Source organism: Choloepus didactylus, chromosome 18 (genome assembly GCF_015220235.1).
Source record: "Choloepus didactylus isolate mChoDid1 chromosome 18, mChoDid1.pri, whole genome shotgun sequence".
NCBI classification, from domain to species: domain Eukaryota; kingdom Metazoa; phylum Chordata; class Mammalia; order Pilosa; family Megalonychidae; genus Choloepus; species Choloepus didactylus.
The window spans coordinates 22,675,837-22,698,800 of record NC_051324.1 but is presented as its reverse complement, the minus strand read 5'-3'; the positions used below and the strand labels follow the sequence as shown (position 1 = coordinate 22,698,800).

Genomic DNA, 22,964 nt, shown 5'->3' with positions numbered 1-22,964 from the left:
GGCAAGTTGCCTTATATGTAAAAAGAAAAAAAAAAAAAAGCCTGATTGTGTTATGCCAAATGATAGCAACATGAAGTCCTAATTTATTGTTCCTGATTGTTTTCCTGCCATCTGTGAACACTGGTACCTCCCTCTCCCTGAGCCCTCAGGAGTACCTGCAGCTTCTGGTGTAATGCCTTCTCCCAAGGTGTTGGCCACCATCTCACCCAGGGCCCTTTTCTGATTTCCCGCTTCTCTGAATCAGATTTAAAGAGCACCACGATCTCTCTTTATCCCTTGCTTGATCTCCAAACCAGATATTTTTGCTGAAATTTTTTCTTCAATGTCTCTCTCTCTCAGGGGAGCTGCCATTTTAGGAATTGGACACCAAGTAGAGGGCTTTAAGCCAAACCACCTCAAACCCGTCTGTGTAGGGGTGGCAAGTCTGAAGCTCTCAATCCCACCCCTGATCTGCATGGAAAAATGTACTGTGATTCCTCTCCCCTCTTTCCAACTGGCCCTCGCCTTTGGTGTGAGATGTTTCCTAATTCAACCCGAGCCCTTCTCCCCACCTGCCAGCCAATCCCCAGCCAGCAATAAGGGTCCAAGCCAGGGCCTCCTATCCCAAATACTCCCTGCCTCCATCCCACACTACCCTGGGGAATACCTGGATTCCCTACTCTATCTACATACTGTAGCATTTGTTCTCCATCTCCCTCACCTTCTCACCTGTGGTGGTTTATGGGCGTGATGGGGTTTTTAAGATTATTATAAACCAGTAAAAAAAAAAAAAAAAAAACACCTTTTGATCTTGTCCTGTTTAATGCTATGAATGTTTGAAGTGACTTTCCTTACAAGTTTCTAACATGTCTCATTTGCTAGAAGGGGAGTAATTCCCACTTTGAAGAGGGGGCTATATAGTATTTGTACCACTTAGAAGCCCTCCCTGATCTATTAATTCAGACTGGGTTCTGTGGTGATTGCAGGGCATGGGGTACAGAGTTCAGTCAACCCCTGATGAGTTCCCACTTGGCCCACTCTCTCCACAGGCAGGGCTAATGGGGGCTTGGTATGGATTTGGATGGATAAGTATGGTCGTCTGCCTCTCGCTGGAGGTCCAGACAGTCCTGCCACTTTCATTTACAAGGGCTATTGGCCATTGTTTAGGAAAGGTGGATCTGGTTTACTAATAAACCACCCCAAGAATTCATACTTCCCTCCCTCCTTCTCCCATCTCCCAATACTTCGGAACCGCTGAGGATCTCTGGCAGCTGTAATCTGTAACACAAAAACTGACCCTTCTTGGTTATTTGAAGCTTCTTGTGTGCTACAAGTAATAGAGAATTTCCTCCCTTTTTCATATGCAGGAGAAAAACCCAAAAGAGCTATTTCAGTTACCTCCCCACCCTTCCCCCACCTTCTGCTGAGTTTGGATTTTGGCTAACAGTGATGGAGGATGGAAAGATTTTAAAGGATGTGGTATTGGCATTCAAGGAGAGTGGAATCAGATACCTGATAGCAGGAGGGTCGCAGGTGGCTCCCAGAATGGTGAATACAAAGTATTCTCCCCTGTTCAGTCTGCCCTTTACTACTGGGTGCCCCCTTTGTGAGAGTGTTTTACACTTCCACTACTCCCCATGCCATCCCTGTGACAGAAAGTTCTTTTATGCCTGTGTCAGATGAGATGTGCAGTCAGCCTGAGATCAGAGAGCTAGACAGGACAGACAGTGAGGTGAGCCAAAATGGTGGAACTCGGTCCTGCCTTGAGTGAATGATGCCTGGGTGTCATTCATGCTTAGGGATTCTAGCTCACACTTTGCACAGAGGAATAAACTGATTTAGCAGTGATCCTGGGTTCTACAAAGCAATTGTGGCTGCCTGTTGGGGCACTGGCATGAGTGACCAGCCATGCCTGGCTGGCTGATGTGGGATTGACTGCAAGGCCCCATTGTTGCATCCAGCTCTGTAAGAGGCAATGTTTAGTCTTCTAGTGAGTATGCCCCTTGGAATTGTGCAGCAGTGCAATCCTAGCAGCAGAGGGAGCCCGAGCTTGATTGAAAGTGTCTTGGCTTCTATTATTGGAAGACTAGGCTGCTGGCAGGGTGGTTCCACCTTTTGCCTGAGGCCAAGCTGTAAATCTAGGGGTGGAGAGGAGTACTCGCTTTTTACCAGTAAGGGTACTGATGCCCCACAGACCTAACATCCCAAAAGTTAAGTGCAGTGAGAATTCAAACATACATCTCTTGCCAAACTTAAAGGAAGCTATGCTTCTGTGGCTTGCCAGAGCTTAAAACAGACTCCAGGCCCTGTCCCAAACCAGCTACAGGATCACCAGTGTCAGTTCACCTCTAGGTTCCTGTTTCTTTGGCAAAATGTGGGTAATCACAGGCATTCATTGAGGCCTGTACGGAAAGCGACTTAAGATCACGTATGAGAAAATCCAAGTGCCTTGTAAACCTTGAAGTCCCCTTTACTCAGTTTAGTCCCTGAGTGTGGGCCAGGGAATACTTAGTCTGTACCAGGAACATGCATTGCCTCATCTAATCTTCACTACAGCCCACTGAAGTAGTTATTTTATTATGGTGATAAATGCCATGTCGCTTCTTGTATTAAATGAAATCATGCAAGTAAAGTGCTTAGCACTATCTGCCAATGAAAGCGCTTGATGCTGGTAATATTAGACCAAAGGAAGACCTGCCCCGAGCAAGAAGTATCAGACTTCGGTTGGGGGGGGGGGGGCCCTGCCTAAGTAGCCACACGTTGCACCTCCCCATCTTGCCACCAGAGGGCAGCAGCAGCCAACGTGTCTTCCACACAAAGCAGATTCCCCCTTTTCCAACCAGCAGGGCTGCTGGGGCCAGAAGGGCAGCAGCTCATCTCTGACTTGTCCTTTTGTCTTCAGACTTGGGCCCAGCTTTCCAGGGCCCTTAACCAAAGCAGGTGAATTAGGCAGGAACCACATTAATAAATACAATTCAAGATTTATTAAAAATCAGGGCTCCTCTGCTGTGTCCCCTAAGTACCGAGGAAATAAATAACCAGAGGGGCACAGCTGGGGTAAGAGGAAGAGAAAACAGACTCCAAACAGATTCTTTAAGTACCCATCCTTTCCCGACCCTCCCTGCCCCCCTACTTATGGCTCTTGGGACACAGCACCAGCAGGCACCTCAGTCCCGGGGAGAGTGGCCAGCACCAAGGCTTGTCTGTTCTGGCTGAGAGGGGAGACAGGCCCTAGGATCACTTGTTTCCAGCCCTTGATGACCCCGAGACCTGCTCCCCATAGGGGCAAGGGCTGAAGCACCAACTGGAGGCACCTGAGGGTGGTAGGGAAAAGAGGAGGGGGACAAAAAGGGGAACAGGGCAAAAGAACCTAGGCAGCAGTAGCAGCTGAAAGGGGATCCGGCCCCCTCTCCAGATTCAGCCAGTGCCTGACTGAGGTCACGTCCCATCCCCTGTCCCCGTAAGCCCTGCCTGCACTCAGCTGAGAATCTTCCGGGGCAGTTCAACAGAGGCACGGATGAAGACTGCATCATCCCGCACATAGTTTCGCTTGCGGATGTCCTGGTGGGAGATGAACTTGGGGTAACCAAAGCCCAAGGAACTCTCATCCAGGGAACCCCGCCAAGTGCCTGGCTTCTGGAAGTTCTTCCAATTTGGGTCTGGGTGGAAGGTCTCTGTGACATGTTGCGGCTTAGCCAGCCCAGGATCGCTCTGATCCAGCAGGGAGAAAGTGACACGGCGGGCAAAGGGCCACTCAAGGAGATTGTCAAAAGCACCAGGCAGTACACGAATGTAAAGCGAGAGATGTGTGCCTTCACCACTGCCATTGCCATTGAGGAATGCAGACACCTGCAGCTTGTAGCCGTATTTATGCGTGTAGAAGGCCGGGCTGAAGCACTCAAGGTTGGGTTTGGCCTTGGCTTCCTGTAGCCGACGCCCGTAGCTGCCAATCTTCCAGATAAGCATGCCATCACTGCCCACCGATAGCTCCTCCAGCTCTCGCCGCAGCTCCTGCAGCTCTTGCCGCTGCCGGCTCACCAAGGCACACATCATGGCCAGATGTGGCTTCACACTCTCCTCTACATGCCGTGCCATGGCCATCTTAGGGCACTGTGGGCCAAGCCCCAGGCCAGAGGGAAGGAAAAGGAGTTATCAGTGAGGGTAGACTCAGAGGAGAGGGGAGGAGTGGGTATCAGGTGACAAGTACCCAGCTCTGAATGAGGAAGATGGCGGGCACTTGGAGGGGCTGGCACTGGCCAGAAGGGGAAAGGACTAAAAGCTTCAGGGCAGCACAGCAGGGGCCACCAAGGGCCTTGGTTGCATCAGGAAGTATAGCCTTTGCTGAGGCTTCAAGGACCAGGGAGGGAAGAGGCTGATAGAAAGAAGGAGCATCTCACCCTGTGCTTGCAGCCAGAATCTTTGAATGGACATAGCACCAGGGCAGTGCTACAGCTGTCTTTCAGATGGCCTGGCAGGTCCTCCCGAGCCACGGTGCCCACGCCACACTGGTTGGGGCAGGGCACAGGCAGCCTTGGGCACTGGTACTGGTGGCTCTGGGACAACAATAAAGGCAGAGAAGCAGCTGTCAGTAGCCTGCCTGCCTCCTGCCCTGCAGCCCACACTCCGGGAAGGGCCTCACCTGGATGGTGTCAAAGACGAACTCCTTGGTGCAGTAGGTGCAAGGCTGGGTGCGTTTAGGGCACTCAGAGGCGGCATGCTGGGGCAGCAGCCGCCGCATCATGCGGGCACCACACTTGTTCTCACAGTACACGCTCTCTTGGGGGCACATGCCCTCGTGGCTCTGTGGAAATGCCAGAGGGACTGCGTTGAGGGATTCCCAGGCTACTAGGTGCTCCACCCTCCCTCCTCCCTCAGCCAGGCCCCACCGACCTCATAGGCCTCCCCGCTGAAGTCACAGCCACAAAACTCGCATTTGAGGTGACGCTTGGGGCAGTCGTGCTGCAAATGTGTGGGCAGATCACGGCGGCTCAGCTTGGTGGGGCAGCGATTGGGGCAGGGGACTACGTTGAAGCTGCAGGTATTCAGGTGGCTCTGATGGGAAGGGCTGCAGTTAGTGCCCACCAAGACAGGGTTAGTCCCGCCCCCCACACCAGAGCCTCACCTGTAGGTGACGAAGCGGCCCACTCCAGCGGCAGCCCTCCTCGCTGTGGATGCAGCGGATAGGCAGGCCCAATACCTGTACCTCCAGCTCTGGGTCTGGGTAGATCTGGGGCAAGGGTAGAGGACCCATTAGGGTCAAAAGCCAGCTGTAGTCCCAACACTCCACCCCACCTCCCCTCCTCAATTAGGATGGCTCCACTCAGAGCAAGTAATAGCCTCTCCTGGGGTATCTGCCCCTCTGAGCCCAGGGATGAAGGGGACAGCGGGTGGTCCCTGCTCCACCACTGGACCCCAGGGTCCCCAGCATGCACACACACACTCCCTTTGGAGCAGCAGCCCATCACCCTTCTCATCTGCAGCACTCCACCCTCCCAGCTTTCTCCCGTCTGGTAGCAGAGGGGTCCTGGCCCTCAGCCACAGATCTGACTTGCCACACAAGGGGGAGGGGAGCACTTATGGGCACAGAGTCCCCGATAGGCTGGGCATTGCGCCTTCCCTCCAGGGCAAACACCAGCCTTCATTTGCAAACTGGCCTGGTGGGAGTGAACAGGCCACTTTTGTGGGGGCACAAGATCCTGTGGCACTGGGTTGACATTGGCCCTGAGCCTGCTGGCCGCCAGCCACTCCACCACCAAGGGCAGAAATTTGCACCTGGGCCCCTGCCTGGCACTGTGGACTCACCTTGGCATAGTCCAGAGGAAGTTGGTCCTCAGGGCATTTGAAGACTCCTTCACTGTGAAAGGGGAGGGGACGGGTCAAGGCTCCAACTAAGGAACGCAAGGGCCCCACCCCTCGGCCAGGGCAGCCTCCCTCCCTCACCAGACCGGTTCCCAACCAGCCCCACCCGAGACAAAAGGGCAAACAGAGACCTGAGGCTAACCACTTCCCCAGGACCCCAAAAGATCCCAGGTCCCTGTCCTGGGGAGGGGTCCCGAGCCCAGTGGAGGCAGAGACAGCTGCCTTGGGCAGCATTTGGCCAACAGGTGGTACCTGGCGCACCTCCCCTCAGGATGGCAGCTGGACCAGGAAACGAACAGGCTGCCCAGCTGCAACCCCCCCCACCCCACCCCGTCCCAGGTTCGTTCTCATCCGCCGGGCTGAAAGCTGAGGGGGAGGAAGAACTGGGAGGGGCTGAGATGAAGTGCCAGGGCTGCCCAGCCCTCATGAAGGTGCCCTGCCAAGAACCAGGGCAAAGGTCAGCTTGGGACCACTCTACCCCTCCCTCCCCTCCTCCTATGAGGGAGGGTCTCCTAAAGCAAAGGGGAGGAAAAGGCATGCTCCGAGGCACTGTGTCTACACTCCCACCCAGTCAGTGTGTCCCCATTTTAGAGGTGGAAAAACTGAGGCTCACAGGTGCTGCAGTGCCTGCATATATCTGATTCCACTAGCTCAGATGGTTTCTACACTATACAACATGCAGGAGAGGCTGGGCCAAGAAAACCTTTCCGGGCAGGCACGGCCAGGACTTTGGTCACTGCCCAGTAGGGCATCTGAAGCTTGTGGCCCCTGACCACCCTGCCAGCTGCCGTCCTCCTCCACCAATCCCCACCAGTCTGTTAGCAGCCAAGGAGCCTACTGGCATGCCTCCACTGCAGCATGCCCTGGCTGACCCTAGCCAGGACCAGTCACACATGCCTGGCACAGCCCAGGCAGGTTAAGGGCTCACCCGGCAGGACCAAGGGCCCTCGGGTATGGGATTCCTGGCAGGTCTGAGTCAGAGAGCTGGGAGGCAGGCAGGGATCAAGGTGGAAGCAGAGGCCACATGGCAGCCCTGTCCATAACGAACTTTCCAGGGCCTGGGCCGGAGGTGCCCAAAGGAATTCTAGCACCATCTCCTCCCCCTGAACCCACTACTACCACTGGCAAGGGTGCCAAGAGCAAGAATAACGCATGCGCAGGCACTGAAGAGGTGTGCCCATGCCCACAGGGCAACCAGCCCTCATGGGCCATCCTGAGTAACAGCCCTGGCAGGAGTGGAGAAGGGATTGGCCAAAGGAGAGGGGGTCTACTTGGCTACTTCAGGAATGTGCTGACTTTGTGGTTTTGGAGTCAGGGAGGGGACTGAGTCCCCAGGCTCCAGGCAGAAGCTTAAGCCTGGGCAGCTGGGGGCCCAGTAAGGAGAGAACAAAGGTTCAGCCAGGGCTACAAACACCCTTGACTGTGGGGTAGGGAGCGGTGGTGAGGGGCAGAGACTGCCCAATCACCTCTCCCCTCCAGAGGCCAAGCAGTAGGGGGCATCAGCTGGTGCCTTGGCCCAGCTCAGGAGCTGGGGGAGGGGGGAGGCTGGGGCAGACTGCTCCAAACTGCCTAGAGTAGGCCCTGGCCCAGGGGAGAAGACAGGAAGGGGGGAGGGGGCTGTGGGAGAGGAAGAGGGGATTTCCGGGAGGGGGAGGGGCAGAAGCAGCCGAGAAAGGGGCCCAGGAGGGAAACCGACCTGACAGCCCTCTCCCCCACTTCCCCAAGGCAGTCACTGGTGGGTCAGCTGGGGGGGAGGGGGCGGCTCAGCTGGCCTCATCTGGAAACCAGAGGGCTGGAGCAGGGCTGGGGAGGAGACAATGGGACTGTGTCTGTAAGGGAGTCTGTGTGTACACTGGAGGGAGGAGGGAGGAGGGTGAGGGAGAGGGGAGGAGGGGGCAACAGAGCAGCTAGCGCTGGAGCATATGTGAGGGCAGAAGCCAGCCCAGGCTGCGGGGAACAGAAAACAAAGAGCCTGCTGAGATTTCCGCCAGCTAGGGGCTGCCGAGGACGGGGAGAGGGAGGGAGCCACAAAGGGAGGGGTCCCAGAGGTGCTCTCCTGGCCTGGGCCCCTCAGGCCCCTCGACGAACAGCCTCCTGACAGCCGGCAGAGGCAGACCTAGTCTTTCCCTGTGCACTGGGAGCACGACCTCCCCTGAAGTAGGAGTTCGCTGCTCTGGTCTCCCCACACGGCAGCCTGAGCAGTTCCAGCGTGGGCAGGAGGTTCGAGACACCACAGGGCGCCCAGATACTCAAAGGATGCCCAAGAACCGAGGGGTGACCCGGGGGCTGAGAAGGCAGGGAGCGTTCAGCACCCCCCCGGGTGCAATCCCCTCTTGAACAATTTATTGATCACCCCAGGTACTTAAGACCCCCCGGGGAGGGGGAAGACATCCAAGGGGTTCCTGCTTCAGGGAAGGATTGTAGCGGCACCGGCCTCCCTATTGTGCGTCCCCAGGCAGCCCAGGTTTAAATCGCAGTTAAGCCGTTAAGTAATTGTGTGACGCTGGGCAAAGTCGCAGCCTTTCTTTCAATCTCTTGTTTCATCCTCTGTGAAATGGGAGAACAATAGCTGTCGTTCCCAGAATGTTCGAAGAATCAGAAGAGGTTGGTTAGACGGGTGAAAACTCCGAAGGCCTAAGGTGCTACGCGGGGGAGGGTTCCGGCCTTTTCCCTGAACGATTCAAAGTTCAAGGATGGGGCGGCTCTCGCGCTAGGGTGAGGGGGAAGGGCTCGCCACGGGTCAGGAAGGGTGTCTTGCCCCATCTCCACGCCGCGGGACGGCACACTTCTTCAGACCAGCGTGGGGACAGGCCGGCCGGCGTACCCTACAGATTAGGGCGCGAGGGTCCTCCTCCGGGGCCTGACGTCACTGCCGCTCCTCGTGACGTCACGGTGGGCGCCCCTGAGGTCAGGGGACCGCGGCGCAGACAAAGGCCCCACGCGCCTCCAGCCTCGCCCCTCCCCACGCGGTGTCCGCCAGCCCCGCTGCCCCCTGCTACCCCGGCCCGCACCTGAGGAACTCCTGCAGGCAGGTGTCGCAGAAGCGGTGACCGCAGGTAGAAACCTGCACGGGCTCACGCATGGGCTTCCCGCACAGAGGGCACAGCAGCCTCCGCTTGGGCTTCTCCAGGAACTTGTAGTCGAAGCCGGGCATGGCGGGCGGGCGGGCACGGGCGAGTGGGGCCGGGCACGCGGCGCCCTACGGCCCGTGCCTCGCTCCGGCCGCGCTCCGGGCTCCAGGCGGCACAGACTGGCGGCCGCGGCCTGGGCCCTGCCCGCAAGCCCGCCCGCCGGAAGAGGGGGCGGGGCCGCGCCCGCGCGGTCCTAGCGCCTGCCCCGCACGTATCCGCACCAGCCCCTTGGGCTCAGGGCTTCGGTATTCGGATGTCGTCAAATTCGCTCAGGGCCATGAAGGTGAATCAGTCTCGCCCACTCCTGGAAGCCGGGGCTCCTTTTTCCCCATGGAGAGGGATCGTGGCTTCGCTCCTCCCCAGAGCTACGGGACCCTGGATATCAGACCCTGGGGGCGCAGAGGGCCCCCGGGGAGTGCGCGTCGGGAAAGAGGAAGGGCCGCGCCACAAAGGTCCTCCGGAGTCAACAGCTCGGTCCCGGGGACCACACGCCGCCCAGGGGCCCGGGGCCCCAGCTTCCAGGTGCCAGGCAGCCGAGGCCTGGCAACCGGGCCCAGGGAGCCCGGCTGGGGCAGGGGAGCCGAGCGCGCCCTGGCGCTGAGCCAGAGGCACCTCAGCCCCTGCCTCCGGCTGCGCCCACATTCCTCCCTCAGCCTCGGCCCTACGACCGGGGTCGCGCCCAGCCCAGCCCCAGGTTGTCTGGCCGCCAGCCCATCCCTGAAGAGACCACACTGCAGCCAGGCAGCTGATGTTTTTATTGGTGCGATTTCCCAGACCTTTGGGGAACTGGTCCGGCCAGCTACCCTTTCCCTGAACCTAGTTCGGGGGAGTAGCGTGGGTGCGGGGCTTCCTTTAGCCGTGTTCCCCACTGCGGTAGACACATCGCCATTCCAGTACTACCCCAGAGGAAAGCAGGCGCGTGGAGGCTGCCAAATTCCCTCCTTAGGATAGTGGTGGGGGTGGGCCGCTGCCCTTTCTCGACCTCAGTGCCCGGGGCAATGCAGAGGCCCGGCAGGCGGGACGGCTATTCCAGGCAGGCCCTGGCTTGCCCGGCTCTGCCGCACAGAGCAGCTCTCCCAGTGGGCAGGAGGGTCGGGTGAATATTCTAACTGGTCTGGGGAGGGGCGGGGCCTGCGTGGGGCCACAGCCACTTCCAGCACTTTTTGCCAAAACTCTGGAGACCACCCTGCTTCCAAAGGCTAGGTCTGGCTTCCAACTCCAGCCACTGGACCCTGGGAACACTGAATTGAGGGAAAGGGGAGGGAAAAGAGAGGTATTGGAGAAATAGAGTGGATTGAAGTACACATCCAGATCCAAAAGCAGGGGCTCCACTGACCCTTAAACCCTCTGAAGACACAATCCAGGGGGCTGGTGGGGATAGTCACTCTTCAGGCATCTGTGCCCTTCAGGAACATTCAGAGGAGAAGCAATGCCAAGGTGGTTGAAAGGGCTCTCCAGAAGCTCAAGGAGGGGCTGGCTCATCTGTGACTGCTGGAGAGTACAAAAGAGAAACCCCTGCAGCTTCCAGCAGCCATTATCCATCTCCACTCCCACCATCAGCCCCAGCTTCCAGACCCTGCCAAGCCAGAAATGGAGGTACATACTAAATTAGCCTCAGAGATGGGAGGAGAAAGAATACATGTGAACCCTGAAGCACCCATCCTTGCCAACTCCAGGCGAGAAACTCAGAATTTTACCCCACAGGTTGTGCTTTCATTTATAAGGGGACTGAAGATGCTCTTGGTGATTTGGGCTTTGACCACTGGGATGGGGGATGTGGGCAGGGCCCAGCTGGGTTAACCCTTATGTGGGGGGGGGGGGTTATAACTCACAGCGAACAGCCAGGAGAGTGTTTCCATGGCAACAGGACACAGAAGTCACCGTGTAGGGGTGTGTTTCATCCAGCTGCACTGGCCGAGGAAGCCCAGCATCCTCATCCCTCCTTCCCAGTCGACCCCGGGCCCCTTTGCCCCAAGAGTACACCTCACCATCTACCAAAGAGAATACCACAGAGGGAAATGGGAGAGGGCACAGCTGAGGCAAGCAGATGTACTCCCACATGCCAGACTGGCCCCAGCATGAGGCTGTTGAGTCCACTGGCCCTGATAATCCCCATTGCCCATGGGCCTGCTCACACTGCCATGTGACCCCACGGTGCCCACTACTCACCTGCCCCAATGGCTACAGTGAAGGCATCCCCACAGGCCACCATCGCTACTTTGATGCCCTGGAGACCTTGGACCCGACAGGGTGCCCGGCTGCCCCGGCGGGCATTTGTGCCTAACTGCCCATGCTGATTGCTGCCAAAAGTGTAGCAGTCACCCAAGGCTGTAGGATGGAGGGGAGAGGGGTGCCTGAACCAAATTCCAAGGAGGCCAGGTGAGCCCACCTCCAGCTTCCTGTGACCAGGTCCTACTCACCAGTCACAGCAGCTGAATGAGCTGTGCCCAGGTCCACACACAGCAGGGGCTCCCGGTCCAGAGGTGCAGAGCCCAGTAATGTGAAGCTCAGGGCCTCCTCTACTTGCTGGTGGGGGGCAGGCTCTTCCCTCAGTGAAAAGTGATCCAGACCCAGTTTGTTGAACCTCAGGGTAGAGCCAGAAGCCAAGTCCAACTGACAGGCCATTTTTATAGATTGCCCGCCCCCACCTATCTGGGCAGGGGCTAGTATGCCAGGGCACAGATCCCACCCTGGGTTGAACCGAGCAGCACCCTCAGTACCCCTCAGTTCCAGTCCTTGGCAAGAAGTAGGCAGTGACAGGTAGAGCACTCGCAGCCCAGGAGGGTGAGGAGGCAGCCACCCTGGTGCACTTATTCACCTGTTGCTTCCACAGGCCAGAGCCTGGCCAGTCACAGTGAGGATCATGGAAGAGTCAATGCCACATACAACCTGCTGGGCTTCCTGTCCTGAGGGCATGGGCACCTGCTGGGGGCAGCTGTGGGACTCCCTGGTGCCTAGTCCCAGCCGGCCTACAAGGAGAAACCAGATGGGGTGTCATTTGGGCTTTAAGATTGGTGATGTCAGGATGAGGTGAGCCCACCCACAGGAAATAGCATGAGTAAAGGTTGTTCCCTCAACTTGAAATGCCCTTCCTTGGCCCCTCTGCCAGTCAAAATCTGACTCCTTCTTTAAGGCCCTGCTCAGATGCCACCTCTGTCTCTCCCAGACTCTTCCTGCTCCATTGCCATTCTTTGGGTTTCCAAACCTCTGAATCTTGGGCATAGCCCTGATGCTGTCCTCTGTCATGCAAGATATGTGTCACCCTCTCCCCACTAGACTGAGTCCTCCATCAGGACAGGAACTCCATCCATGTCATCTCTGATGCCTGACCCAGAGAAAAACTCAATAAATATTGTTGAACGAATGAAATCTCTATTACATAGTAAGAACCTGAAGGAAGCCATGTCCTGGTCATCTTATCTCAGCATCAAACAAGGGGAAGCACATAGTGGGTGTGCAATAAAGGTGTGTTAAATGAATGGAATGGAATTGGACAGAAAAGAGAAGAGAACAAGCCACCGGGAGAGGGCAAATCAGGCTAAGTGTGATGTGAGAGGGTGCCTAGAAGCTGGAGCAAGGGTAGAGGGCTTACCACAATCTCCCCGGCCCCAGGCAAATAGTTCTCGCTCAGTGGACAGGGCCAACACATGAGAGGCCCCACAGGCCACTTGAACCATCTCATAGCCCAGCAGGGCCTCCACGATGGTGGGCTAAAGAGTGAGGAGGAAGCAAGGGGAGGCTGTGGGCAACAGGTCCTGAACTAGCTGCCTGGCCTCAGCACCCACCCCTGGAGATGAAGCTGGAGGCTGCAAATTCGCATGAGGTGGCTCTCTCTTTAAACCTCCCCCCGGCCACACACATACTGCCAGATGGGCAGCCATTGGGAAAACTTGGTCTTTCTGTACTTCCCCCTGGTGTGGCCCAGAACAGATGCAGTCTAGAAGTGAAAGGGACTCAAGGCTGCTGGGGATTCCCCTGTCCCCAACCTGGGTGACAGCTCTCAGCTGTGGGCTCCTTGCCATCCCCCCACTTCTCCTTCTCCAGGGTACAGGTAACACCCACCTGGCTGATGTCAGTTAGGCTGCCGTGTCCCAGGCAGCCGTTGCTGCCGCTGCCAAAGGTCATGATGATGCCTCGGTCTGGGGAGGGGGGCAGCGAGGAAGGGGCAGGGGGAGAAGTTAGGCAGTTTTTCCAGACAGGCCAGTCCAAGCTTGGATTAGGGGGGAGCAAGAAAAAGGTGACAACTAGGGTTGGAAAGATGGAATAGGAGGGGGAGAAAAGGATTGCGGTCTCTCCCCAAGTATGTGACCCTGAGCCTTAGTTTTCCAGTCTGTCTAATCTGTCGTGAAGGGTAAAGGAGATCGTGTAAGTAATTACGCCCCTGGTGCTCAACTGCTGCACAGGCAGAAGCATTAACTGAGCAGTTCGCAAACAGCAGGCAACGAGGGAAGCTGCTCTGGGGGTGGCCTTCCAATGGCAGGACACCTACAGGGTGGGCCCGTGGCAGGCTCACCGGTCAGGCAGGCCGTGAAGAGGTCCCCGCAGGCCACGTGCTTGATGGTCACGCCCGACTGACCCTCCAGGAAACGCGAGACGAACTGAGGCTGCGGCTGCTCCACCGCCCCTGGGAGGAGGGCGCCCGCGCCGGCGCCTAGGGGCGGGGCCTGCGGAGGGGGCCCGGAGAGGGCGAGGGCGGGGCCTAAGGCCCCCGCCCAGGCCCCGCCCCTCCGCGCGCCGCCCCTCGCGCTTGCTCACCTCCCACAGGATGAGGCGCCCCGAGCGCGTGACGCCTGCCTTCTGCGTGCGCCCGGCTGCCACCTGGACCACCTCGGTGTTGAGCATCGGCAGCCGCAGGGGAGTGTTGAGGCCGCCGCCCCACGCGTACACCGACGACAGTGGCGGCGGGATGGCAGGCCGGCCGGGCGCCCTGGGGACGCCTGCGGGCACAGCGCATCAGGCCTGTTAACTGGTGGGGATGTTGGGGCGCCCGCGGAGACCGTGGGGCCCGCCTGACTTACCCCTGCAGCGGGCGCTGGAGGTCCTGCCCCTTACGCTGCCGGGGGCCAGGGGTGGCCCAGTGGCCAGAGGCTTCTCCGCCCTGCTGGACAGACGGGGGCCTCAGGACATGGATCCTCCAGCACCCCCACACGCAGGAGTGGAGTACTTGGCCCGCGAGCCCCTCCGCCCCAGGCCTCCTGTGCTCCCCCCTCCACCTCTGCCGTCCAGGCGCCCACCCCCGTCCCCCCAGGCACTCTCTGGGCACAGGCCTCCGCATGCGGACGCTGCCCACGTCGGTGTGGAGGTTGAGGAGGGCACGGATGCACAGAGGCTGAGCCATGATGTGGCTGAGCGGCGGCCGCTGTGCGGGCTCCAGGCTGAGCAGACTCAGGACGAGCTGGCGCAGCTCAGGGCTATACCGGTCAGAGATGGGCGCAAAGGTGCCACTCATGATCTTCAGTACCAGCGCTGGAAGGTTCTATAAAGACAAGTCGGGGCGCGCGCGCGCGTGTGTGTGTGTGTGTGTGTGTGTGTGTGTGTGTGTGTGTGCACATCCCCCAACTCCTAGACCCAGACCCAAGCCCAGCCCTGCCCTCAGGAGCCTTCTGTTTGATGAGCCCCCAGAGTGATGGGGGAGCCAAACCCCGACTTCAGGAGTCCCTAGTCTGATAGGGGAGCTACAGCTATGTCCTCAGAATTCCAGGTTGTTGAGGAAACTCAAGTCTTGTCCTTGAAAGGTCCCTAATCTGATGGGGGAACCACAGACCTGCCCTCAGGAGCTCTCTGTTGAGGGGACCCAAGCCCTGCCCTGGGGAATTCACCAGTCTGGGGTGGGAGAGACATGACTCAGCCGTAAGAGAAGAAACACAGAAGTGGTTTGAGCTAAGGAAGGGGCTTCTGGGGGAGGGAGATCGAGATTTTCCAGCTGTCCCCTTGGGAGCGCTTATACTCACTGCAGCTTCGAAGGCCCTCTTGAGGCTGGCCAGCTCGTAGAGGACGCAGCCCAGGGCCCAGATGTCGCTTTTCTGGTTGTAGGGTTTGCCCTCACACAGTTCAGGGGAGATGTAACATGGAGTTCCCACCACCTGCAGCAGGAAAGTCCATATGACATCCGTGGGAGGTCAAGAGACCAGGGGCTCTGCCCACAAGCACACTAAGGGGCCATTTCTCTCGAAAGCTGGCCAAAGTACTGCCTCCTGCGGGACCACCCAATCAGGGACAAGAAGTCAAGGTCTTGGGTTGGGGAGAAAGGGGAGGAGCTAGGGATGCAGAGTGGGTCTTAGCCTTCCCAAGCCCCCCAGCACCCCTGAGGTCCCCTCCATGCTAGGTACCGTGTAGGCCTTGCTTTTGCTGCTAAGGATCTTCGAGATGCCAAAGTCTCCAATCTTGACGACCATGCGGTGTTTGTCAAGAAGGATGTTCTGGGTCTTGAGGTCCCGGTGCAGGATGAGGTGGGTGTGTACGTGATGCAGTGCGAGCAGGATCTGCACGAAGAAGTGCAGGATGGTCTCCTCCTCCAGCAGGGAATTGCAGCGCTTTTGGATGAACTCAGCCAGGGTGCCACCTGCAGCCACAAGGGACTGGTAAGGATCTGGGCTCTTCCATACCTGGGACAACCCCCCTCCTTTTATGGAACAGGACACCAACATCCAGCGAGGGCATGGAACTTGCCAGGGTCACACAAGTGGGGCCAGAACCCTTGACTCTCAGCCAAGCCCATTCCAAGGAAGTAAGCTGGCTGATCTGTGTCTGCCTAGCCCAGAGGGTGAGGGGCCCTTGGAGCCAGGCCAGTGCAAGGAGGCTGGCCTACCTGGTGCATATTCCATGGCGATCATGAGGGCCTTGTCCTCCAGGAAGTTCTCATAGTACTCGATCACATTGGGATGATTGAGCAGCTTGAGGACCTGGCACTCATTCTGGGCTGCCTGTCGCTCTTCTTTGGTCATCTGTTCCACTGGGATTTGCTTGATGATGACCAGCTTCTGGTCAGCCTTGCGCAGGCACAGGTGCACAATCCTAGGGACCCAGAGTATGGGGGCAGGCACCAGCTGAGCCGCCAGCCATTGATCAGCAGGGCAGACCTGGTGACTGGATGTTCCTTAGGAGAGGAGAATGGGCACCCAGACTAAGAGGTCAGCTAACCGAGTGTATGGAACACTGAGTTTGGAAATTGGGAGAAATGATGACAAGTCTCTGTGAGACCTTGGGCAAGTCATTAACTTTAGATCTAAAACTCAGTTTCACCACAGGCACACTGAGGTAAAAGTTAATCTTGATCTCTGTGTTCCCAAAGATTCTGGAGCCAATTGTGTGGATTCAAATTCTGGCTCCTTCTCTTACTAGTTGTGCCAGTTTGTTTATATTATGTCCTCCAGAAAAAGCCATGTTCTTTGATACAATCTTGTGGGGGCACGCTTATTAGTGTTGATTAGGTTGGAAACTGCTGATTGAGTGTTTCCATGGAGAAGTGATCCACCCAACTGTGAGTGGCACCTTTGATTAGGATGTGACCTCTTGATTGAATGTTTCCCTGGAAATGTGACCCCACCTTGATTTTATAGGACTGGAGTCCTATAAAAAGAGCTCACAAACAGAGGGACCTCAGAGCAATTGAAAGTGACATTTTGAAGAGGAGCTGCAGCTAAGAGAGGACAAAACGCCCCAAGAGCAACATTTTGGAGAATGCCATTTTGAAATGCAACCTGGGAGCAAGCAGACACCAGCCCCGTGCCTTCCAAGCTAACAGAGGTTTTCCGGATGCCAATGGCCAGCCTTCAGTGAAGGTACCCTATTGTTGATGCCTTACCTTGGACACTTTATATGGCCTTAAGACTGTAACTTTGTAACCAAATAACCCCCCTTTATAAAAGCCAATCCATTTCTGATGTGTTGCAAAATGGCAGCATTAGCAAACCAGAACAGTAGTTATCTGGTCTTGGATAAGTCATGTGACATCATCATTTTGAAAATAGGGATAATTACAGAATTGACCTCCCAGGGTTGTTGAGAGGATTAAATGAGAATATGGACATAAGGCACTTAGCGCAGTGCATGGCACATAGAAAAAGTTCAATGAGTGTAAGCCATTCATGTTATTTTATTTCAACTCTGTGGTCAGTGTCTATAAGACCAGGGACTACTTGGTTCTTGTTCACTACGATATCCCCAGTGCATAGTCCAATATTTAGCACATAGTAGGAGCTCAATAAATATTTGCTGAATAAATGGACTATAAGGTCGTCATCTAAGTCTAAAAATTATATCTCCAGCCTAGACCTCTCTGAGATGCAGACACATATCCAACTACCTGCTTGGCCTCTCCACCTGAATGGACTTACAGGCATCCTAAATTTTAATAAATTCAAAAATAACCATTCTTGATTCCAGCCCCCCAAAGCATTTTCTTCCCCACTTTCTTCCATCTCAGTAAATGGCACCACTATTTAATAAAGGCAGAAGCATCCCAGAATCTTTCCTCCAGCTCACACCAACCCATCAGCAAATCCTGTATTTCTACCAAAATATTGTGAACCCATCCACTTTTCTCAGTGACCTATGCTACAATCCTTGACCGAATCATCATTATCTCTTGTCTAAATTACTCTACTTGCCTCTGAAATGGTTTTTCACTCTGTCACCCGCAAATCTCAATTCCACATAGCAACCAGAGTGACATTTTTGAAACACAAGTCAGAGCAGATCATTCCTCTGCTTTAAACCTCTTCCCCCTTTCACTGCAAATAAATTCAGCCTCTTTACCTCAGCCCACAAAGCCATAATCTCGTCCTGGCCCACAATGACAACCACATTTTATACCATCCTTGGCCATACCCACTTCATTCCAACTACCCTAGTCTTTTTCTCAGGTCCTTGCATGCTCTGAATTCTTTCCCACAGGACCTTCCCATATACTGTTTCTTTTGCCTGAAAAGACCTTCAGTATCAGACCACTTGTTTTCATTTCCTCAAGTCTTGGCTTAAATCTTACCCCTCAAAGAAATCTTCCTTGGTGTTGTACTCTATACTCACAGCCTGTTAATATTTGTCATAAGTGCTGTAACTTTATAATTGCTTTAACAATTTGTTTTATTTATTATATAGTTTTCCTACATGCTGCTACAGGGAATATACCAGGCCTGTTTTGGTTACAACCAACCATGTACCCAGTGCCCAGTAGCTGACATATATTGAGTTGGCGCTCTATGTTTGTTGAATGAATGAGTCAGTAATCAAAGAACGCTGCGGGGGCGTGTTTGTCGGGGGCGTGGCCTCCTTGGGGGCGGATTCTCCCCGCCAGAACCGGGACCGGAAGCCTAGGCGGGGCTTCCTCGAGTGGGCGGTCACGGGCAGCGACTTCGCAGCCAGAACTGGGGCTCATTTTCCTGCTTCCCAAGCATTTTCCTCCCCCAGAACCCTGGCTCACCCGAAGGCACCTCTGCCCACCACTCGGATCCGCTCGTACTTCTCCATCTCATTTCTCAGAGTCACACTTCCGGAACCCTCGCCATCCAGACACGGCGCGTGCGCGATTCGGCTCACAGTAGAGCCCCGCCCCACACTTCCAGCAATTTGTAGGGCGGAGCACGCCCGTTCGGGGTTTGGTTCGGCCCTGAGTGGATGTGTCCCGGTTTTCGCTCGCTCCGACTCCCACACCTGCGAGCACTTTTCTCTCATGACCCCTCCCCACGCAGGGCTCAGGAAAGGGAACAATATACCGCTCTTTGGCGTGCCTCGCGGCGGCCAGCACGGTCCCAGCTCTTCCCATAGTGGCGGGATCCAGAACCGAGGGATGCTGCGCCCCGAAAGTGCCCCCCCCCCCGCCGGCTGGGGAGGTGTGCAGGGATGGGAAGCAATGATCGACCCCTCTCTGTCCAAGAGTGACGCTATTTGGGAAGGAGAGAGCGGATTCTCATCGGCACGGAAATGACAAACACTGAGCCGAAACTGAACCGAGCGCGTCAGCGTTCTCGGTCTGTGGGGCAGGGAGCTGGGTTGGTTTCGTGTTTTCCAAGGGAGGGACCTTGGAGCTGTGCAGGTTGATTCACCTGGGGAGGACGTGCTATCGTCTCTCTTAGTGTGTACCTCGCTCGTTAGCACCCTTCAACTTCCCCCTCCACACACGCAACGCCGCAGCAAGGGTGATCTGCCCTGAGCGCCCAGTTAGAGATAAAGTCCTTGTGGGAGATGGGAGGCAGGTGGGCTCCTATCTGAAAACGTCGGAGAAAGGAAGAAAGACCCCTGTTTGGACTGATGGGTTCAAAGCTTGTGCCCAGAGGAAGAGGGCTGGTTAGTATGACCGTCCTAGGATCTTGACCGAAAGTCAGTTGAGATCTAAGCTCTCTCTGTAACCTCCTGTTCTGCGAGAGCTCCATGCTTAGTAATAAGAAGGTGGTGATTGGCTAGGGATTAGCATCTCTATTTCTAAGTAAATGAGGAATGTTGAGGAAAAGGGTGTTATTTATTCTCTGCTCCCGCCCCTCGGAAGGATACCCATACCCGCCCTTGTAGAATGACTACTGGAAGGAACCCAAGAGGGTCCCTCGGCTACTTGGCTAGGCTGGTGGACAAAGCGGCCCTGTGAGCAAAGGGTAACGCAGAGAGGGAAAGTCGCTCACCCGGGACACTCGTGCTCTCACCTAGAAACCGATCGGGTCTTAGTTGACCCAGGAGCCCCACAGGAGCTAATGTGTAACCTTGGAACCATCAGGAGAGGCAGAACAAACACCAAACGGCTTGGCCCTTGGGTCTCTGGTGCTTCAATCTTCTGGCTTCATCCTCCCTCTCGCAGCACCTTCCTCCTTGCCTTCCTTCTCTTTCCCTTACCCCGGGTTCCCAGCGACTCCTCCCCAAAAAGCAAAGGCCTCGCGCGGAGAAGGGAGGGAGGGGCCCCGCGCCACAGTGAGGACAGGCTGACACCTAGTGGCCGTGAGACACAACTGCTCCAGACCGCTGGCCTTAAGTGAGGGGTCACCCCAGCAGCCAGAGCAAATCGGCCGTCTTCCCCGCCCCAGTCCCCATTGGGACCGGAAGAGGGCCGGGACTGCCGGAGCGAGGGCTGCGACAGCCGCTGGGCCTCAGGAGCCCAAGAGCGGGCTGGAAGGGTGGTGATCGGTTGGTTAATAGTTCCAAAGCACCTCCTTGGAGCAAGGAGCAGTAGAGCCAGGTAAACACGTCCCTCCCTAACCTGAACAGAAGCTAGTAGTCCAATGGAGGGACAGAGTTTGGGGAGAGCTCTTTGTTCCGAGGCGGGGCTCCAACTCCTCCCTAAGACCAGGGCTCCGGGGACGTGGGTGTGTGACGGGCCCCGCCCAGCTCTGCCCAAAAAGGAGTTGAGGGCGTGGAGGGGATTCTCGCAGGCTCCGCCCAGGGCGGGGAAGCCGGTGGCTCGGGGGAAAGTGGGGACGCGGGTTAATGAAGCCAAGCGGGGCGAGGGCGGGAGGGGACTCCATCGGCAGTCAAGGGGCGTCAGCGCGGGGTGTCCTGGTGGCGGCGCTTCCGGGACAGCCCCTCCTCGCCCCAAGTCCGCGGAGGACAGGCGGGGCCGGGGAGGCCCCAGGAAATGGGGCTCACGCTCTCCGCGCCGCGGAGACGCCCGAGGGGCGGGGGCAGGCGGCCAGGGCGGGGCTGGGGCGCCGGCGGCTGGGGGCGGGGGCAGTGGGGCCCGGGAGGAGCCAAGGGGCCTAGAGGGCTCCGCGAAAACTGAGCGAGGCAGGCGGCCGGCGGGAACGCCGGCAGCGGCGGGAGAGGCGCCTGGGACAAGCCGGCCTGAGAGGGAACCCCGGTTCCCAGAAAAGCTTGAGGAGGCCGCCTGGAGGGCAGGCAGAGGGCCGGGAGGGCCATCATGCCCCCGCTGCTGCACCCCGCCCTGGCTCTGCTCCTGGGCGCCACGCTGACCTTCCGGGCACTCCGACGCGCGCTCTGTCGCCTGCCCCTGCCTGCGCACGTGCGCGCCGACCCCTTGCGCACCTGGCGCTGGCACAACCTGCTCGTCTCTTTTGCCCACTCCATTGTGTCAGGAGTCTGGGCGCTGCTGTGGTGAGTGACCGACTGTGGGAGTAAAGGTGGCTCGGGGCGCCGGGAGTGACCCTCGCTTTACTTCTCCATAGCTCACGTGTGGGCGGAGGCCCTGCAGTCTCACCTGATTCCCTGTTGGGGATTCTATCCAACCAGGAGCGGCAGCGGCCCTTGGGGAGGGGGATCGCACCTGGGAAACCGGAGGCACCTGGGATTCCACCAAACCCCTCCACGCTCCCCAGGCAGTCGGTAGAGCCAGCGGCCGGCCCGACTCCCCCAGGACTGACAGAGACAGTAAGGGAGTTGAGGGTACTGAAATGATGGGAGCCTCCGTTCTTCCCTCCTTTCCAGTGTATGGCAGACCCCCGAGATGCTGGTGGAGATTGAGACGGCATGGTCGCTTTCTGGCTATCTACTCGTTTGCTTCTCTGCAGGTAGGTCTCACCCAGGAAGCAAACTTGGAGGGAGGGCAGGAAGAAGTCTTGTTGGACTCCCTCCATGACGTCTTCCCCATCCCTCTGCTAGGCTATTTCATCCACGACACAGTAGACATCGTGGTGAGTCGTCAGACACGAGCTTCTTGGGAATACCTTGTCCATCACATCATGGTGAGAAGCAGGGCCTGTGCTAACCAACTTAAGTCTCAGCCTTTCTGAACTTGGGAGAAGGCCATCTCTTGAGCCTGATCCCACCTGTGTCCTACATCTTTCCTCAGGCTACCATGCTGAGGTTGGGCACTGTTCCTGTGCCCTTTTTCCTTTGTTTTAGGCCAGCAATCCTCAGCCTCACTTGGGAAAATTGTGAGCCAGACCCTGTGGGCAGGGATGGAGATTCATGTGTGAATAAAAATAAGCACCTTATCCACTGTAAATTATATTCCAGGAGGAAAACATAAACAGGGAGGAAATCTTCTAGCCCCCAATCTGATGGTCAGATAATCCCAACTTCCAGGAAAGTCTTGGCACCTGGGTTCCCTAACCGTCCCCTCCATTGTCCTTTAGGCCATGGGTGCCTTCTTCTCAGGAATCTTTTGGAGCAGCTTTGTTGGTGGGGGCGTCCTAACACTATTGGTGGAGGTCAGCAACATCTTCCTCACCATCCGCATGATGATGAAGATCAACAATGGCCAGCATCTCCTCCTCTACCGAGTCAACAAGTACGTCAACCTGGTCATGTACTTTCTCTTCCGCCTGGCGCCTCAGGCCTACCTCACCCATTTCTTCCTGCGCTACATGGGCCAGCAGAACCTAGGCACCTTTCTGCTGGGCATCCTGCTCATGCTGGATGTGATGATCCTCATCTACTTTTCCCGCCTCCTCCGCTCCGACTTCTGCCCTGAGCGTGTCCCCAGCCGGCAACACAAAGACAAATTCTTGACTGAATGAGGCACAGTGCTCACAGGACAGCTAACGAGAGCAACCTCACAAACTGGGACTCAGTCAGTTTCTCCACCTGGAAAGCCTGCACCCACACTATTCTCAATAGTAATGAATGTACTCCTCTGAAAAGTCCTTGTCCTTTCTTGGGCAAGGGGTGAGGGAAGCAGACAGACCGGTCGGACACGGTCAATGGGCGCTACCCCAAAGCCAGCCAACCCACACTGCCCTGAAATAGATACTAATGAAAACCAAAATTATCATCCTCCCTGTTCCCCACCACTAACTATTGGTTTCATACACACAGGGGATTCTTATAAAGCCTCTGATTCTCTTCTCCCTACAATGGCAACTAGCCCTGGTCTCCAGTACCTAAGCTCCTCCTGACAGGTTTATTACAATGTGTGGTGGGGTGACAGGGCTCACTATTCCAACAGAGTAGGTAAACTAGAGTCTTGCCCAAGCCCCATATCTAAGGTGTGTACCACAGTATGGTTCCCCCCAGCCCAACCAGAAACTGAGCAAGACAGGAAGCATGTATATGGTCAAAAAGCTTATATTTAGAATTTGCCAGCTGGACTGTTTAGATGATCCCAATCTGAAAAAC

The 22,964-nt window shown here is 56.5% G+C and overlaps 3 protein-coding genes across 7 annotated transcripts; 1 reads left to right on the top strand and 2 right to left on the bottom strand.

Moving 5' to 3' along the window:
* Nucleotides 1-2,948: 2,948 nt before the first annotated feature.
* On the bottom strand, nt 2,949-9,105 carry TRAF4 (TNF receptor associated factor 4). 2 transcript variants are annotated; one of them, XM_037810578.1, is made up of 7 exons: nt 8,850-9,105; nt 5,782-5,833; nt 5,102-5,206; nt 4,870-5,031; nt 4,619-4,780; nt 4,377-4,532; nt 3,457-4,089 (listed from the first exon to the last, which is right to left on the bottom strand). In XM_037810578.1, exons 1-7 carry the CDS (start codon nt 8,990-8,992, stop codon nt 3,457-3,459), a joined length of 1,413 nt encoding a protein of 470 aa, XP_037666506.1. In that variant the 5' UTR covers nt 8,993-9,105. The 2 variants fall into 2 exon arrangements, with proteins under 2 accessions (XP_037666505.1, XP_037666506.1); XM_037810577.1 differs by lacking the exon at nt 8,850-9,105 and having other exon boundaries at nt 2,949-4,089; nt 5,782-6,138.
* A 610-nt stretch (nt 9,106-9,715) lies between these two features.
* Nucleotides 9,716-18,483, bottom strand: NEK8 (NIMA related kinase 8). Of its 3 annotated transcripts, XR_005212869.1 has the most exons (16): nt 18,391-18,483; nt 15,778-15,983; nt 15,299-15,531; nt 14,921-15,052; nt 14,237-14,445; nt 13,988-14,067; nt 13,725-13,906; nt 13,483-13,633; nt 13,032-13,108; nt 12,562-12,679; nt 11,788-11,938; nt 11,390-11,553; nt 11,139-11,297; nt 10,802-10,960; nt 10,306-10,460; nt 9,716-10,210 (listed from the first exon to the last, which is right to left on the bottom strand). XR_005212869.1 is itself a non-coding variant. In XM_037810565.1 (15 exons), the coding sequence occupies exons 1-15, from the start codon at nt 18,435-18,437 to the stop codon at nt 10,432-10,434; spliced, it is 2,097 nt and encodes a 698-aa protein (XP_037666493.1). In that variant the 5' UTR covers nt 18,438-18,483; the 3' UTR covers nt 9,716-10,431. The 3 variants fall into 3 exon arrangements, 2 of the variants coding, with proteins under 2 accessions (XP_037666493.1, XP_037666494.1); XM_037810565.1 differs by having other exon boundaries at nt 9,716-10,460; XM_037810566.1 differs by having other exon boundaries at nt 9,716-10,457.
* A 1,514-nt stretch (nt 18,484-19,997) lies between these two features.
* TLCD1 (TLC domain containing 1) lies at nt 19,998-22,655 on the top strand. Of its 2 annotated transcripts, none has more exons than XM_037810589.1 (4): nt 19,998-20,130; nt 21,333-21,415; nt 21,507-21,589; nt 21,983-22,655. In XM_037810589.1, exons 2-4 carry the CDS (start codon nt 21,352-21,354, stop codon nt 22,364-22,366), a joined length of 531 nt encoding a protein of 176 aa, XP_037666517.1. In that variant the 5' UTR covers nt 19,998-20,130; nt 21,333-21,351; the 3' UTR covers nt 22,367-22,655. The 2 variants fall into 2 exon arrangements, with proteins under 2 accessions (XP_037666517.1, XP_037666516.1); XM_037810588.1 differs by lacking the exon at nt 19,998-20,130 and adding an exon at nt 20,644-21,002 and having other exon boundaries at nt 21,983-22,654.
* Nucleotides 22,656-22,964: the final 309 nt, after the last annotated feature.

Excerpts from the sequence above, each read along its gene's own strand:
- TRAF4 (XM_037810577.1), bottom strand. The coding sequence starts at position 6,072 with ATGCTGCCCAAGGCAGCTGTCTCTGCCTCCACTGGGCTCGGGACCCCT. Across the intron at positions 5,207-5,781 it reads TTCCTCTGGACTATGCCAAG|ATCTACCCAGACCCAGAGCT; the intron begins GTGAGTCCACAG and ends CCCTTGCCCCAG. Across the intron at positions 5,032-5,101 it reads GGCCGCTTCGTCACCTACAG|AGCCACCTGAATACCTGCAG; the intron begins GTGAGGCTCTGG and ends CCTTCCCATCAG.
- NEK8 (XM_037810565.1), bottom strand. The coding sequence starts at position 18,437 with ATGGAGAAGTACGAGCGGATCCGAGTGGTGGGCAGAGGTGCCTTCGG. Across the intron at positions 13,634-13,724 it reads GGCGCCTCATCCTGTGGGAG|GCCCCGCCCCTAGGCGCCGG; the intron begins GTGAGCAAGCGC and ends CCCCCTCCGCAG. Across the intron at positions 10,961-11,138 it reads CACTGTAGCCATTGGGGCAG|ATGGTGAGGTGTACTCTTGG; the intron begins GTGAGTAGTGGG and ends TCTCTTTGGTAG.
- TLCD1 (XM_037810588.1), top strand. The coding sequence starts at position 20,809 with ATGCCCCCGCTGCTGCACCCCGCCCTGGCTCTGCTCCTGGGCGCCACG. Across the intron at positions 21,003-21,332 it reads GGAGTCTGGGCGCTGCTGTG|TGTATGGCAGACCCCCGAGA; the intron begins GTGAGTGACCGA and ends CCTCCTTTCCAG. Across the intron at positions 21,416-21,506 it reads ACTCGTTTGCTTCTCTGCAG|GCTATTTCATCCACGACACA; the intron begins GTAGGTCTCACC and ends TCCCTCTGCTAG.